We start from the raw sequence: 17,500 nt of genomic DNA, 5'->3' as shown, positions 1-17,500 counted from the left end.
GGAGATACACGGAAATTATTGTGCTGTTCCTCACCTGGACCCCCACAAAGATAATTTACTGGTAAAAATGCAGTTTAATACAACATAGCGTCTTTTATCCTCAATCCCCAAAAAGCTTGTGGATCTGGTGGGAAAGCGGGATTTTAGGGTGGGGGAAACCAAATTTGTACACTCAGAAAGTCTAAGGATGAGACGCCATATTTAGAAAATGGGGAAATTTCTAGCTTAACCTTACTTTACCAAACCTAACTTGGGGGGAGGGGGTGGCTTTGCCCTCAAGGACACTAACATTACCTAACCTAATTTGCCACCCCTCCCCCCCGACCATACTTTCAATGACACTAATCTAACCTAATGTTACCTAACCTAACCTAGCTGGGGGGTCCTTTGCTCTCCCTTGACCACCCCTCCCCTTAAGGACACTAACTCAACCAAACATTGCCTAACCAAATCTAACCTAACCATGGATGCCTCCCTGAAGAGCATTAACCTAACCTAGACCTGACCAGGGCTTTGCTTCCTTGGACAACCTCCTTAAGGCGGGTGGCTGGGTGTATTTTTTGGTTCTGGATACTTCATATTTGTCAGTTTATTTACCATTTTTCTTTGCCTTTGCTTATCTCTGGCTGATAATCACTAGGTATGATTGTTATTTTTTCATTTATTCACATTCAAGCCACTTCATTCTCCAAAAAATATATATACATGATCATTATTTCACTACATGAATCAAGTGGAGTAAATCTAACAAGGTGTGTTGCATGATGCATTAACTGAGAAGTGTATCAGTAAAAGGTGTGTTGTCTGTCTTCAGAGGCAGGCATGTATGAGGATGGCCTCAGCCAGGAGACAAAGGCTCAGCTGCTGCAGTTCCTGGAAGAATCACGTGAATCAGCACGCCTGGAAGAGGAAGAAAGGCAAATCCTCCAAAGGAAGGAGCAGAGGATAATGGCTGAGACTCTCAGTAAATCCTCCATGCAAAAGGTGATGAAGGAAAAGAGAATGGATAGAAAGGAATGGGAAGAGCATGAAAGTTTAGGCAGTGTACACTAGAGTGCTTGAAGGAATGGAATTCTAAGGATAGGAAGAGAAAGGGATAAAAGGGAAATTAAATATACTTGAGTAATGAATGCAGTTTTTTGCAAGTTAAAATGAGAAATTAAAAGCAATATGTATAAAGATGTATGAAAATATATATTAAAATATAAACAGAAAATATAGATGACAGTTCTTCCTTGGTGTACAGGAAAGTGGTGGTAGCAGCAGCAGGTGTAGGAGGGTGGAGATGGATGTAGAAGAGGCAGTTGTAGTAAGCAGATCAGCAGCTCGACACATACGACAAAAGGCTGAACCAGGTCCTTCAGCAACTCCTAGGTCAAGTGTAGCATCAGTCAACAAGTCCACAAGTGACCACGTAGCCAGACTGCACAAACAGGCCGAGGACGAGGATGAAGATCTTGTCCTTCTGCCACAAGAGGAGGTGGATGATCCTGAGTGTCAGGTTATCAAGACCAGTAATGAATCCCCCAGCAGAGAAATGGAACCCCTTAAGATAGGCAAGAGAAAGAGCCTTGAAAGTGTTGAAGAAATCACTCCCACTCCTTCTAGCCAGCCATGCCCTTCCCCAGTGATAATTTCCCCCCTCATTGGCAAGAGCAGAACGACCTCCACTAACACCATCACCTCCACAGTGATGTCGGATGATGATAGTGACCCAAGCACGGTGTCACCACCACATAAATCCCAAAAGGTACAAGAGGAAAGACTTCCGAACCCTCGTGTAATTCTGGTTCCCCTCAGTCAGACCATTTCCCCAAGGAAGAATACCATCTCATTCTCTGAGAAAGAGCATACATCACCTAGGAGTTATACACCAACTACAAACAATCTTACTCTCTCTCATACAAAGATTACTTCTCTTCACAGTTCCTCTCTAACTAAAAAATCTTCCCCACGAAAGAGTTCCATTTCATCCCTTACGAATTCACCTAATTTCTCTGAAGAGACGGTCATCTATAACTCAAACTCTTCCTCCTCTTGTAATTTGTCTACTTCAGTCACTCCTTCTCCTTCAAAAAATGCCAGTGCTCATACCTCAGTAAAGAAGTCAGGCACTACCAACTTCTCACAGAACTCAATGACATCCTCTATCAGGAGGAACATAGCTTCATATTTTGTGGAGGATTCCAACGTTTCCAGGAATTGTACATCATCTGTCAGTTCATCTTTGGGAGCATCTATCACCAAGCCCTTTCCTTCCACCACCACCATCACCACCAGTACCATTACCACTACCAATACCAATACCAATACCAATACGAATACCACCACCACTACCACTGCAAGTGATGCTGCTGCTGCTACCTCAACAACCATCACCACTACCACATCAGACAAGGAGGTTGAGGAGCCAGAAAATTCTCCAGATGGTTTACCAGAGTCTGACCCGGATGATAAGATCACCCTGCGTACTGCCATACTGCGCAGTATCAATGTCTTCAACCCCAAACCAGTCCATGAAGTGATCCTTGAGCGAAAACGACCCTTCCCTTCAGAGGCAGTTGATAAATGCTATTATCAGGGCCCTAATGAGTCTCGACAGCAGTGCAGGAGCAGAATCCTTGCTTTAATGAATGATATGAAGGTTTGTTTGCAACAACATCAGCGCACTCTCCCACCCCTTCCCATGCCACAGCCTGTGACTGTTGACTGGCGGCTAAAGCATTATTCCCTGGAGCGCACCAGGCCAGCATTCCGGCGGATAGCACAGCGTAAGCAACTGGAGGAAGAGATGCAGAGGGAAGAATCTAAGCGAAGCACCCGTCAGGCAGCAAAGTTCTCCCGGGAGGCATTGGATCCTGTACCAGGCCCCAGCAAAACCGAAGAAACAAGTAGAGGGCATAGATTGGGCAACGGCAGGACGCTTGGCCTTCGGAGGGGCAAGAAATCTGCCATCATCCCACTTCCAGAAGTGACCAGTGACTCGGATTCTGATTTGGAGACTGGCCGCATCAGCCCACCCTTGCCTTCATCATCTCAGAACACCCCTCTGCCATGCCCTCTGAAGGCTGGAGGCACAGTGCCAGAACCAAAGAATAAGGCAGAGAGCCAGTCTCAGCAATGTAGGAAGACTGTCTTGCTGGACTTGGGTTCTGAAGGCAGTGACAATGAGTGCCTTTTGGAATCTGGTGCTGCAAAGTCAAATTCAAACCTGTGTCTCTCCCCTGAGATGCACAGGGATGTGGCAGCCTCCCCTACTGACCCTCCCTCAGAGCTGTGCATCATTGAAGATGAGCAACCCCGCCCCAAGCTTGCACGCCCTGCCATCAGAAGGGTAGTTCGTCAGGGCACCCGGAGGCCTATGTCAGAATCCACAGGCTCATTTCCAACCAAAATAAGGAAGATTCACACCCCTAACACAGGTTAGTTCCGCTCTTCTGGGAGAAATGGAAAGAATCCCACATGAATGTGTAAGTAGTATTAGTAGCAATGTTTGTGATTGGAATGTTTGTTTGCTTATGAGCAACTGGACAGAATATAGAATGTTTATAATGATTTATGTTTGTGGTGTTAATTGTGCTTCACCTCCCTCAGAAACCTCTACTACAGACAGAGTTCCCGAACAGACCAACCAGCTATCACCAGACTCTTCGGACCTCACTCCTTCCTTTGAGGTAACTATATAGTTTGGTAACAAACTATAAAAAAAAAAAAAGCATTGCACAATACTGATGTCATCTCAGTGCATTATATAAGACAAAGATCAAAATTTGTGGGAGTGAACTAAACTTATACATCTTTTATTTATTTTTTTTTGTGCTGATTTCATGTACATGATAAATGAATAAGTAAAATGCCTTTTTAGGATCCAAGTGAATGGAATACTGAGCAAAGACGAGACCAAGAAGAGGAGCAAGAGGGAGAAAAGATCCCCTGTCCCATATGCCAAAGACTCTACCCTCTGCAGGAGATTGAGGTATGTGTGGGTATGTAGTGTGACTCCCTCTGTGGGAGATGAGGTTTGTATGTATGTGTGTGTGTGTGTAGTTCAAGTCAATGGTGGTTTCTTATCTTGATTTCTTATCTTGATGAGGGTCTTCTTTCTCTTATCAATCATTGTTGCATTTTCCAACCATCAGAATCCTAGAGAACAACAGAAAACTACTGAAGTGGTTTGCTAATTTAATTTGTAAAAAAAATGGAAAAGCAATATTCCCTGGACTCCCCACACAAATACTAATAACAATCTTCTCAATTGTTGGTAAGTGGCCATGAAGCTGAGGTGGCATCCCCAAAGAGGTAGAAATAGATGTTAAGAAAGGACAGCATTAACTTGGTTCAAATCCTAGGTATAAAAGTGCCTAAGTATTTCATACAGTTTTAAATGTTTCTCCTTTCCTTTTCAGATGCATGCATCAGATTGTGCAGAGTTGGAGGACAGTCAACAGCTGGAATTAAACCAAGGCTCTAGAAGACCAAGGAGAATGAATGAAGAAACAGCTACTGCAGTAGTGTCCAGCAGTAACAAGTCCAAAGAATGGTAAGCTGCTTCCATCTGTATGTACATGTACTCTTTTGAATTGTAATTTGTAAGCATACAATAGAGGAAAATGTGTAAAAATCAGGATGGCAGGTTTCAGTATTGATGTACTATTCCTGTCTTTGTAACAATCTAAACTCCATTCTACAGTAATAAGAAGCAGAAGAGCAAATTGTATAAGGAGATTTTGAACAACCCTGAGGATCTCCAGTTCCATTTCCAGTCCTGCAACAGGATGGAAGAAGCGGAAGATGATGATGATTCACTTTTCCCATCTACTTCCTGTTCTTCATCTGCCGTCCGCCAGACTAACAGTATGCATTCAATGTCATTGCAGTTCTTTTCTTCAGTTCCACTGTGAGGTTTTGAGGAACGTCTGCCTGGTATATGATAGATTTTGTATTGATCTGTTGTTTAATAAGCATGCAAATTCAGGGTTGTAGTTATAGGCTGTTATTTTATGAGTGTTGATTAAGTTTTCTTTGATCATTCTTCATTTTAATCCTTCTCCACAGGGAGGAACGTTAAGGTGCCTGGACAGACACTGACCCAGGAGGTGATCAGGGGCAGGGGAGGAGCATCTCAGGCAGGGAATCTCCTTAGGAATTTGGAAGACAAACCTTCATAGCATTTCTCGTGGTTAATGGTTTTGCCTTTCGTGCCTCAGTTTCAGTTGCTTGTAATGAGCAGTAAGTATATTTTCTATTGGATGAACTAAATTTGTAGAGTTGAGAATGAGATGGTGTGTGGTGTATATGAATCATTATTGGATGTAAAAGCCAATACTGTGATGAAAATATATTGCCAATATGTATTATTTTTTTCCATTTTCTGTAAAAGAAAAGTCCTTGTAAATGTGGCCTTTGTGTTAGTTGATTAAATGATATTCACAAGGACTAAACTGAGTGTAATGTGAGTTTATTACTGGATACTTCTTACCATTATACCATGTAACAAGATTTTGAACAAAAGATTAAAAAAAAAATTTTTGTAGTAAGTAATACTTTGTTTTTCCTCATGAAGGAGTGAATGAATGAATTAGATGATGAACAAATTGTGAATCAGCAGTGGAGGAAGAACACAACTGTGGCAGTCAGCACAGCAGCTTGAGGCATGCTGCTGCATCAGTAAAGGAGCCACTGAGGAGAGACTTATTGTCTGCCTTGCTGTCAATACTCAAGCCGGTAAGCACATGGCAGATTGTATTTTTATTCCTCCTCCTTCTCCTCCTCCTCCTCTCAAGCTTTTAACTTCAACTGCTGAAAACTTTTGCATGAGAATTTTGCATTTTCAGCATGAATCAGCTTGTTTAGAGCAATAACTGTATAAGTTCTGCCATTTTGTCATTTTTTGATTGGGTCTTTTAACTCCACAGTTGTTTTATGACGTTGAGGCAGTGCATCAAGCCATACTCTTCCTTGTCAATTTGTGGTTTTCCCAGCCAGTGGCAAATAATGCCAGCTGTTTGGATGGATCCTCCTGCTGTGTATAGGGTATATTTTGCATGCTTTTGTTTTGCATATAGTGCAATATGTGCATCAGAAGAGTATATGCTATGTTCAGTCAGGTACATAATAACATTCCATGCTGTGATGACCTGTTAAGAGTTGGAGGTTTACCAGAAAAAGTTAGGCACTGCCTGGGGATCAAACCCAGAAATTGCTAACCATTACACTATGGTTGCCTCCTGGTGACAGCATTCACATGACCCTACCACATAGTTTGTTTAGCCGAGCAAACCTTTGTTTATTCTCACAACATGAGAATAATTTCAGAGTAAGAATAATATTGAATTCTCAAATGCTTGCAGTAATATTTTATTATGGAAACAAGTAGGGTACATCATGAACAGGAGAATGCAAGACCAGGACAACAGAAGAAAGAGACATTTCAAGCTGCTAACTTCAGTGTTCTGTAGTTAGGAATGTATAGAGGATAGCTCCTTTGCCCCCTGGGCTCCTAAACAAAATATCACATCACCACTACCTACCTGTATATAGCAGGTAGTCACCATTGACATGTTACATTATAACTGACAGAAACATTGGGTGAAAAACTAATATTTTGTCTCCAGATTCACACCTATTTTGATTAATCATTAAATAATATCCAGATGGATTGCTGATAAAAATTATAAAAAAAATACATAGCTTATTAAAAGCTTGTAAGCCTACACAAAGAAGCTCCTGGTTACAAAACAATTTTCCATAGAAAACCATAAATTCATGTAATTTTTCCTTAAAGCTTTGTATTGTATTAACACTCAACTGTGCAGGTGCTGAGCCTGTTGTACTCATCCATCACCTGCCAGCCTGTCCCTTACTTATTGTGACTTATACAGTGCTCATTTTCCACAAAAAAAACCTCTCTCTCTCTCTCTCTCTCTCTCTCTCTCTCTCTCTCTCTCTCTCTCTCTCTCTCTCTCTCTCTCTCTCTCTCTCTCTCTCTCTCTCTCTCTCTCTCTCTCTCTCTCTCTCTCTCTCTCTCTCTCTCTCTCTCTCTCTCTCTCTCTCTCTCTCTCTCTCTCTCTCTCTCTCTCTCTCTCTCTCTCTCTCTCTCTCTCTCTCTCTCTCTCTCTCTCTCTCTCTCTCTCTCTGTAGCTAAGCTTATTACGATGATTAATAAATAATTTCCAAGACAACAATTTCTATAATAGATTCTACAGTTACATAACAACTTGGTTGCTGGAGGATAACCTCACAGTTAAGACATCCCAACTGTCAGTCTCCAGCATCCTCCTGAGGCAGTAATTCCAATTCCAGTTTGCTAACTCCAACAAGAGACTGAATATCACATAATGGGCTGGAGGACTTCATCCAGCCAGTGCTGTTGCTCTTGGCCACAAGGAAACTTGGTTTTTTCCCTGCTCATACAAGGAAACTGCTCACGACACTTTTGATCATATAATTAAGCAGACAAGCTGCCATCTAAACTTGATGTCCAACAAGTGGGCAAAAGACTTGCTTAACAATGGTTATGTTGTGCTGTGGCATTTCAAAGTAGCCTTTGAACAACAAGACACTTGCATTTGATAATAGCTTATGGTTATATAGAAATAGGCATGCATTTGTTTTATGAAAGATATTACATAACATTATTTTAAATTCAGTCTGGTATCACAATGAAAATTGGCTTAAATGTCCATTGCATTCTGCCATGAGTGACCATATTGTTTCAAGAGACTGTGGCCATCCAGTCACTATGGTACTCAGCATCCGTAGCAGTCCTAACATTGTACCTAACATTGTACTGATGCCATATTTTTAGCTTACCAGAGCACTGCTTCTTTCTGTTTCTATCACATATTCATAGTCACCCTTCAACCGTAGATTCTTGGGGTCAAAGGGTGGGCGGAGGTGTACTGTGGCAGGGAGACTTACACCCATGGACTCAAGGTGCCACCTGCCAGTGCTCAGGAACTCCTTATTGACAGCACCTCCCTCAGGCCGATTCACGTACCCATATGCAATGGCACGCCCCAGTGCGAAGGCATACTCTGCCCGCCGCGCATAGCCCACAATCTGGCCATCACGCACAATGGCCTCCAGCCCCCACAGAGGCTGTGTGCTATCTTGCAGTGTCAGCGTCACCAGCTTCCTCTTAATACCCTCGGCCTTCTGACGTTCCACAGCAACTCGTCCCAAGAAGTTGGTGTCAGTCTTCAGTTTGCAGGTAAAGGCAAGGCCAGCCTCCAGGGGTGTGTCATCAGGACGGACATCACCATGCCAGTGCCGGTAACCTTTCTCACATGACAGAGAGTCAATGGCACGGTAGCCAGCATTAGTGATGCCCCACGGTTTGCCCGCTTCCATCACAGCATGGTACACAGCTGCCGCTGACTCATTTGGCACATGCAACTCCCAGCCTGTAGAAATAGGAGTTTGTGATGTCAGCTGCAGTATTATTTACTTTGCTAAATCTCTACACACACACACACACACACACACACACACACACACACACACACACACACACACACACACACACACACACACACACACACACACACACACACACACACACACACACACACACACACACACACACACACACACACTCACTCACTCACTCACTCACTCACTCACTCACTCACTCACTCACTCACCAAGTTCCCCAACAAAGGAGACTCTGAGGGCACGGACGGTGTGGCCAGCAACGGTGATAACCTTGTGTGAGGAAAAGGGGAAAGAGTCATTTCCAAGGTCATCTGGCGTCAGCTCCTGCAGGATGGTGCGGCTGTGGCGGCCCTGCACGGACAGCAGTGACATGTCATCTGTGTGATCCAGGAGGGAGACGTTCCATTTATTCTTCCGGATCTCCTTCGTGACGTGTGCAAGGTTCTGCAGTGCTGCCGCTCCACCTGCCGCGAGGTAAAACCCACGACCCTCAAAGGCAGGATCACATGCAGACCCACTGCCCCCTTCACACACACTCTGCCGGAAGGAGGACAATAGTGACAGAGGGAATAGCAACATACCTGTACTATAATATCACTTCATTCTTTATCTATATGAGAATGTCCTTTCTACCTAGATGCACTCTGAAAAGTTCTTGTGAAGTATCCCTTTAGTTTCGAAACACCAGTGATTACAGCAACACACCTGTTCTAAAATATTCCTTCATTCCTCAACTATATGAGAGTATCTTTCTAGATATACTCTGAAAAGTTCCAATGAAGTATCTCTTCAGTTTCCACCAATGATGAAAATGAAAAGTGAGCAGAGAAGTAAAGAAATGGGAGGACATCAAAAGAAAAGAAGAGAACAAGAAGTAATGAGTGGTGAGGAAAAAAAGAACAAGAAGTAATGAGTGGTGAGGAAAGAAAGAGAACAAGAAGTAACAGTGATGAGTACATGGACTGGAGAAACAGGAGAAACATAGGTAACAAATTAGAGGAAGAAAAGAGGATGATGTACCAATACTCACTACAGTAAGATCAGCCTCCACACCACCCTTGGCATTGAGCATACAGGTGTATATGGTGGCTCCAGGTTGTCGGGCCATGTTGGCAGAAAAGATCCAGTCTGCAGCTTTCTGAGCATCAGGTCCTGTCAGGAAGTACTTTCCAAAATAGGACATGTCGAAGATAGCTACACGTTCCCGACATGCAAGACACTCCTGATGAATCTGTGGGCAAATATGTGACCTTAATATCCTTGAAGTCTACAATGAATGACTGACTTTGAGAGACTGCAGGGAGGAAAGTAAACAAGATTCCCAGACACTCCTGCTGAATCTGTGGACAAGTGAGTAAGTGGCCTTAATATTCTTTAAGTCTACTGTGAACAACTTAGTGTGGAAGGGTACAAAGAAAAAGTTAATAACAGACTCCTGTTGCTATCTTAAAATGAGGGAAAGCATAAAGTGGAAAAGAATGGAAATCTATTTAAGTCTGTGAAAGAGACAAGTACTTGATCAAAAGACAGCAAAGAAAACTGTTGGTGTCATTCTCACTGATCTGGTCCATTTTGAATTGAGCATTTAGGTGTTGTCCTTTCTGGGGATTCATAAGACATACCTCATGTCAGGTACTTCCAACCTCATAAGTAAATGGTGTTGTAGTATATATACACTGATGCTCTAAAAAGACAAATTAGTGTAATATATGCTTTTTTAGTGATACTTGAATTGTTTTTTTTGCAAACACCACAATACTTGGCAGCATTTCCTCCAGGCATTGTCACGTTTCCATGGGTGACCAGTATGGTCAAACGGTCAGAGTGACTGTGTTAATCCTTAGTGACTTCCTCTTGTGCTGCCAGCCAGGATGGAAGCTATCTCTCCTGCTTGTTCTTGTCACCTCCACAGCCAAGAAAAAGAGCTTGTTTACTCAGTAAATAAGTATTTTTTGGGGGGAAGGTAAGGCTAATAAGGGGTCATTACTTGACCCCTCAAGAGCTGTTGCCTGAACAGCGAAAGCCACCAATGTGCCTTGACTTTTACCTCGATGGTGGTGTGGAAAAAAGTCGTAATTAAAAAATAAGAATATAACATTAAAGTTTAAGGAAATTATATCTAAAAGGAAACCTATCACATTTAAACAAAATTCACACTGGGGAGAGAGAGGGGGAGGGCAGCTTGACTGACTGGCAAATTTTTCTTAAATTATAATGATTCATAGACAGGTGTAGATCTCTGATAGAAATTAATTTGCATGAAATGTAGATTGTAAATGCAGAGAGAGAGAGAGAGAGAGAGAGGTGTGTGAGGAGTGGTTATCAACCACACAGGATCTAATCTGATAATTGGCCCAGTACAAGGTTTGGCAGCACCGCAAGCAGGGAAATCCCCAGAAAGGACAATGCTTAAATGCTCAATTCAAAATGGTCAGTTTTCACAGTTTCACATGAGAGAGGGAGCCAACAGAACCCCAAGAGGACCTACCTGAGAGTGGTGAGAGGGGAAGTCAAAAGTATAGTCATTGAAGAGGAGAGCTTTGTATGGGTCCTCTGCATGGGGCGGCGTTGTCTCATAGGCTCCATACCAGTCATAGGGAAGTACAGGCATTGGGGAGGAGGCAAACCAGCCCGGCCGCTCCCAGCCGTGGCGCTCCTGGAAAACACAGCCTGCATTCTCCAGCTCCTGAGGGTGAAGATGAATGTGTTAACAGGAGAGCAGAAGAATTTCGTTGCCTCGAAAATGCCTGTTATTTCCTGATACGTTACCTGATATAGATATTATGTTAAGTATGCATTAGTGCTATGCTTATGTCTAACTGAACTTCCTTTAGAGACTGGCATCTCAGTGAGCCTTTTTAGCCCTAGCCCAGTGCCCCTCCTACATAAAGAAAACATTAAAAAAAATCAAAGTCCTGGAGATTATGTGTGTTTGTACAAGTGACCATGTTGGGTTGAGGGAAGGTTGCTCTTCGTCTCCACATGGAAAGGAATGTATGGATCCCAAAGTGTATATTCATTGGATTATTTAGGACGCGATACTTTGGTAGTAGTCATTTAACTAGGAACACCTGTGATGCAGATTAATCACCCTGAACCAGTGAAGTATAAAGTTGTACATCACATTACCTAATAGCACATACCAGCAGGGTGTGAAACCAGTACACATATGGTACTGAAGTATGGTGCAGTACTTTTTTGTTATTTCCTTACGTACGAATTTAAATATATTATTAGCATGGCACTTTATACCATGTCTTATCTAAATGTTTTCTCTGCGCACCTGATGCCCAGCTGAATGAAAATAAATAAATAACACCGAATGAAAATAAATGAACACGGCACCATGCTCATGTTCTCTCGACATATTTCTTACCTTCCCAGCTCACTTTTACGTAGGAATTAAAATGAATTAATAACATGGACACCGTACTCCATGTTCTACCAACAATACATTTATTTAATGTTTTCCCTGCGCACCTGATGAACAGCCGACTTGCGCTGGCCTCGTCCTGCCAGAGGCTCATCATGGGGAAAGACAATGCTGTAATTCTTGGCATAAGATTCATGGGACCTCGCCGCGACCCAAGCCTTGTTGTTGTTGAGTGGTGGATGGTAGCGGCGGATGTCATAACCGAACATATCAAGATCCGGTCGCCCGTGCAGCACCCAGCGCGCCATCTGGTCTCCGCATCCTCCCCCAAGCATCATGCCGCTGCTGTTGAACCCGGCGCAGTGGAAGAACCCCTCCACATTCGGGTCTTCTCCTGTAGTGGGGCGGAAGGAAAGGTTACCGTGGTGTTATGGGGTGGTTGTGGTGGTTGGTGTCTGGTCATGGCTCTCTCTCAAAGGGTTTTGAATTTGTTTTGTCTAGTCTCTCTCTCTCTCTCTCTCTCTCTCTCTCTCTCTCTCTCTCTCTCTCTCTCTCTCTCTCTCTCTCTCTCTCTCTCTCTCTCCCCACACACACACACAGCTGTGGCTAACATTTGTATTCAAAACTCTCTCTCTCTCTCTCTCTCTCTCTCTCTCTCTCTCTCTCTCTCTCTCTCTCTCTCTCTCTCTCTCTCTCTCTCTCTCTCTCTCTTCTAAATCTTTCCTTTTCCTCCTTTTACTATCACTTATCTCCCATCCGTTCCATGTCTCTCTTTTCCGCCCTCCATCCGCTACCCTCTTTATAAAGCAACGCCAACCCTCGCCTTTACTGACCCATGACAGGTTTGTGGTCAGGCGTGAAGGACTCGGGACCACAGACCGTCGACTTGATACCCGTGCTCTCGAGCACTGGGACACGGTTGATGGCTCCTTCGATGTGAGCACCAAATACATCCCAGTCCAACTCGTAGAGACCAAATGAGAAGTCCTTGTCGAGCTGTTTCGCGTGAAGGGAGTAGATTCAGTAGAAGGTCACTGAGATTATGGCAAAGGTTAATAGAGGAGGAAACTACATATGAGTGAAGTATTTCCTTTAAAACTGAGTGCGTGGTTTGTTAAAATCCTATCTAGTTGACTTGTATGACAGACTTTAGTGGAAGGTATACGGGGATTTTCAGTTAAGGATGTTTTCATTACTTTAATTGAAGTTTCATTGGGATACATCATGATCAAGAGGAAGAAAAACAGAAAAAAAAAAGAAAAACATTAGAATCTGAGCTATCGCCTCTGTGGCCTTTGAAAATAGTCCAAATGAAAGAACGATCTCTCTCTCTCTCTCTCTCTCTCTCTCTCTCTCTCTCTCTCTCTCTCTCTCTCTCTCTCTCTCTCTCTCTCTCTCTCTCTCTCTCTCACCCTGTCTAGGAAGATCGGGTTGACCTCGTAGCCGCCGACAGACAGCGCGTCACCCTGCAGACGGAGATACACCGACGCGTCATGATCACGAACGTTTGGCATGTTTTCAATACCTGGTATCTTTTCCGTGACCACATAAGCGTGTTTCATGGGCGTCAGGGGCACCTCCACGCCCACCAGTCCTGCTATGTCGTTCGCCCAGCAACCTGTAACACGCCAGGGGACCAGAAAGTTAGCGATGGCCGTTGTGTGGAAGAGTTAGCAGTTACCACAGTCAAAACCATGTGTGTTACCTGTAGCGTTGACAACAGCGTTGGTCTTGATGATACCGCGTGGAGTGTGCACCTCTGTCACGCGCCGCCCACCAAGCAGTGTCTCCTGGGTTCTGATCTCCGTGACAGGGCATTCCTCGAAAACCCGCGCCCCCGCCTGCGTGGCCCATCTTGTCAGGGCTTGGCACAGCCCTGCAGGATCCATTGTGCCTGTGGGAGGAAGCCCTGTATTCTGAAACACTGCTCTCTCATCACGACTATTTTTCAAAGGCCATAAAGATGATTAGCCTGGTCCTCAAGAATGTTTCTTCTGTTAATAAACGTTAAAATCTTGTTAATTTTGCACCAGAACCATATAAAAACCCCCTTAAAGTTTTACCCGTGTAACTTAAACTAAAGTTTATTGAATGTAGTGGAGTCACGGCTCGGAAGTCTTTCAAAATATGGTCCCAAGTAATTACCATAATCTGAAACATTGAGGCGTCTATTTTGAGTAATCTGAAGAGGTTCTAGTGAAAAGAATTGGGATTTTGGAGTGTTTTCTGCTCGTAATAATCTAACACTTAGGTATTCTGCTGCTATTTCTGAACCACCCGTAGTAAAAGCTGACCGGTGAGGATTCTAACTTATTATTGATGTGGGCTTTGAAAATAGTCACTGTCATTCCTGTGGCCTTCGAAAATAATCACTGTGAGAGCCTAAATATGGGCTTCAGGCATCCCTCCCCTATATTACCAGTTGAGCTCATCATGCGCACCTCCTCTGAACACTGATCATCCATCTCTTGCGTACGTTTTCTCTTTGCCTTTCTCCCTGTTATCTTTCCCATTGTGCTATGACTGAGGTCTAGCACATTCAACTTTGCAATTCACTCACTCCCATATGTAGACTAAATACAATGATGACGCGTAACCTTAATGCATGAATCAGGGTGTACAACTTCTAGAACATTCAGCTTGTATTGTTTTGCCAATCACTAACTCCCACACGTAGACGCGACACAAAGATGACTCATAAACACATGAATCAGGCTTAGCAATTTTTAGCTCACATAAAGTAAAAGCATATCCTAAATGAAGAAACTGGCTACCATTGTGACATCATTGTGTTTGTATATTTTCCTGCGTGTAAAATTTTCCCATGTAAACAGCGGAGAGCTACAAACGAATAGAAAACGGAAATGGCCGATGTTACTGTCGTGTATTAGTAGGAAAACTTTTTCTTGGTATAAAGAAAGAAGAAAAAAGAGGAAACTGCGAACTATTTTAGCAGTACTGAGGTGTAAAGCGTTCCTACTTAAAGCAGCCTACCTCTACCCCTACCAATAACAATACCTATATTTTTTAGCCAAAGCAACAAGTGATCTTTTTCATGGCACCTGTCCTTGGCTAGAGGTGCCTTTGACGTGTATCTCTCTCTCTCTCTCTCTCTCTCTCTCTCTCTCTCTCTCTCTCTCTCTCTCTCTCTCTCTCTCTCTCTCTCTCTCTCTCTCTCTCTCTCATGCTTACCGTCACCAGGGCAGTAGAGAGTGCCCGTAATATCTTTCACGTTCATGAGTGGGTACAGGTCTCGGGTCTCTGTAGGCCCCAGGATGTAACTCTCCACACCCGTTCACGCGCCCCACCGTCTGCAGCCGCTGGTACTCCTTCAGCCTCTTCTACAATGTGCCCCAAAGAAAAATATTACTCACACACACACAAAAAAAAAAAAAAAAAATAAATAAATAAATAAATATCTTACAAAAAATAAAATAAAATAAAATAGATAAATAAATAAAATCGATAAATAAATAAATATAATTATAAAAAATCGTGCTTTTTTTTTTATGGAACGCGAGAACTTACGAGATGGAACGAAGGACTTGTATTTTGAGATGCTCTGTTCATTTCTAAGGGCTATTTTTCATTGTCATTTGGGTGGTTGCTTGGGTTCTTAGGTCTCTCTCTCTCTCTCTCTCTCTCTCTCTCTCTCTCTCTCTCTCTCTCTCTCTCTCTCTCTCTCTCTCTCTCTCTCTCTGTCTCACATTGATGAAGTAAATCCTTCCCAAACTTTACACCACCACAAAACTGAAAAACACCCAAACGATAACAGGATTCGAAACGTTTGAAAATATGCCCCCCCTCCCTCTCTCTCTCTCTCTCTCTCTCTCTCTCTCTCTCTCTCTCTCTCTCTCTCTCTCTCTCTCAACCTTTCATCGTGTTCAGATTGCTCATTGTATTCCTACCGGTGAGTTTTGTGCCCGTACAGTTTTACCTTGATAGTGACAGGTTACGTTACTGCTTGCACAACTCCCTCTGTCACAAGCGGATTTCCTGAGCGTACGTTTTGTCTTTATTTATATATTTTTATATATTGTAAGTTCAAACGTATTGGGTTAAAATCAGTTATATTTATATATATTTGTTTTTTTCCCCATTTCTGTATTTCCTTGCATACGTATGAATTTTTTTTATGCCAATTGTTGATATATTAAGCAATTCACTACTCTTTTTTTTTCGTATGCAGTTATTGACGTTCGTGGCGATTTACTTACTCACTTCCTTTCTATATGTATTACTTAATGTTTATTAACTGATCTACTCAACTACATGATTCACACACATTCATCCCTTCCCTTCCTCACCTTTCCATAACACAAGATGTACCACATTCTCAAACCTTTCAGCGTCTTAGCCCAATAATTTTTTACCAGACTCAGTGGCGATCATTCGGGAGCTCAGAGCACCTCAAAAGACCGGCCTTGGTTAAGTTACATCACTAAAATCATAAAAAAAAAAAAAAAATGTAAGAAACTCGCAATATCACATCTTGTACCACATTCTCAAACGTTCCAAGGTCTTATCCATATAATTTTTCACCAGGTTTTAGTAGAAATAATGCGAGAGCTTAGGGCGGTTCAAAATTATTGGTCTTGGTTATGCTGTATCACTAGAATTGTGGAAAGACTAGGAAACTCGCAGTAACTTCCACTGAAACCTGTTCATGAGAGAGGACGCTGAGACGTTTAAGAATACGGAGGTTAATGGAATTGGTTAGTAGAATTTGTGGCGTCCTTTACCTCGCTGGAAGCTATGAAGAGCCCTCCATTGTTGATCCATCCTGGGTTGATGCCCGTCTCCTCCTCCAGGCGACACAGCATCTCTCGCGTGGTGTTGATGAGGGCGATCTCCGTGTCATTAGGCCGCAGACGCCATAGCAGCCCCGCGGTGTGCCAGGTGGTGCCTAAGAGGGAATGCCATGATGCCTCCCTCGCGGCGGTGGGTCCATAACGCAACGCAAGTGTATGCAGCACAACACGGGGGCTCACAATGCATAATTCGGCTAAAGTAACACCACGTGATGCAACTCTGCAACGCGTAACTCAGGGGCGTGAGTTGAGTTGGAGGGGAGGAAGTGCTGTGAGTTTCCTTATGCATTCCAGACTAAAACAGGGAACAGGTTTGGGGGAAGAAAAAAAAAATGGGACAACGCAAGCTTTACTCCCTATACCTACTCACACAAGCACGCACTCATACACACACACACACACACACACACACACACCTGCCGTGAGTTTATGGGCTTCCAGCAACACAGTATTGGTGGCTCCGAGCTTCGCCAGATGGTACAGGGTGTTGCACCCCAGAGACCCGCCGCCCACCACCACCACGTCAGCATACTCGGGCACGCTGCCACCAGATGACGAACCTTTCTTATCCTGACGGAGGGAAAAACACGTGAGAAACACTTCTGCGCCACACTTTCACTACATTCAAAAGGCTCTAGTTAAAGTTACACGGCATAAGGCTGTTTTTTACGTTTACAGTGGCATATTAACAAGATACCTACATCATTAACATGAGAAAAAGTCTTGTTAACCCGGCTGTTAATCTGTGTAGCCTTAGAAAATAGCCATGGTGAGAGGGGGAAGTGTTTCTGAATATAGTTCTCTATGGTTCAGTCAAAAGGGTTCAGTGGACAGGGTATGTGAGTAACTCAAGTAGCAATCTCAACTTTACGTTACTGAA

At 43.3% G+C, this 17,500-nt stretch overlaps 2 protein-coding genes across 3 annotated transcripts in view; one reads left to right on the top strand and one right to left on the bottom strand.

The window, feature by feature from the left end:
- Nucleotides 1-5,534, top strand: part of LOC135114822 (uncharacterized) — a 30,640-nt gene extending 25,106 nt beyond the window's left edge. For both annotated transcript variants that reach the window (XM_064030938.1, XM_064030939.1), the window contains exons 3-9: nt 815-984; nt 1,247-3,422; nt 3,595-3,674; nt 3,866-3,976; nt 4,407-4,540; nt 4,691-4,854; nt 5,056-5,534. In XM_064030938.1, the coding sequence (XP_063887008.1) occupies nt 815-984; nt 1,247-3,422; nt 3,595-3,674; nt 3,866-3,976; nt 4,407-4,540; nt 4,691-4,854; nt 5,056-5,168 (2,948 nt within the window). In that variant the 3' untranslated portion in view covers nt 5,169-5,534. The remainder of the gene's footprint in view (nt 1-814; nt 985-1,246; nt 3,423-3,594; nt 3,675-3,865; nt 3,977-4,406; nt 4,541-4,690; nt 4,855-5,055) is intronic.
- An 814-nt stretch (nt 5,535-6,348) lies between these two features.
- Nucleotides 6,349-17,500, bottom strand: part of LOC135114824 (sarcosine dehydrogenase, mitochondrial-like) — a 16,501-nt gene continuing 5,349 nt past the window's right edge. Inside the window, 12 exon segments of the mRNA XM_064030940.1 lie at nt 6,349-8,405; nt 8,646-8,973; nt 9,467-9,667; nt 10,925-11,122; nt 11,917-12,203; nt 12,643-12,805; nt 13,222-13,427; nt 13,515-13,703; nt 15,002-15,104; nt 15,106-15,150; nt 16,552-16,715; nt 17,037-17,190. Of these exon segments, the coding sequence (XP_063887010.1) occupies nt 7,804-8,405; nt 8,646-8,973; nt 9,467-9,667; nt 10,925-11,122; nt 11,917-12,203; nt 12,643-12,805; nt 13,222-13,427; nt 13,515-13,703; nt 15,002-15,104; nt 15,106-15,150; nt 16,552-16,715; nt 17,037-17,190 (2,640 nt within the window). The 3' untranslated portion in view covers nt 6,349-7,803.

The sequence above is a fragment of the Scylla paramamosain genome, chromosome 28 (assembly GCF_035594125.1).
Source record: "Scylla paramamosain isolate STU-SP2022 chromosome 28, ASM3559412v1, whole genome shotgun sequence".
Taxonomy (NCBI): domain Eukaryota; kingdom Metazoa; phylum Arthropoda; class Malacostraca; order Decapoda; family Portunidae; genus Scylla; species Scylla paramamosain.
This window is presented reverse-complemented; position numbering and strand designations above follow the sequence as displayed.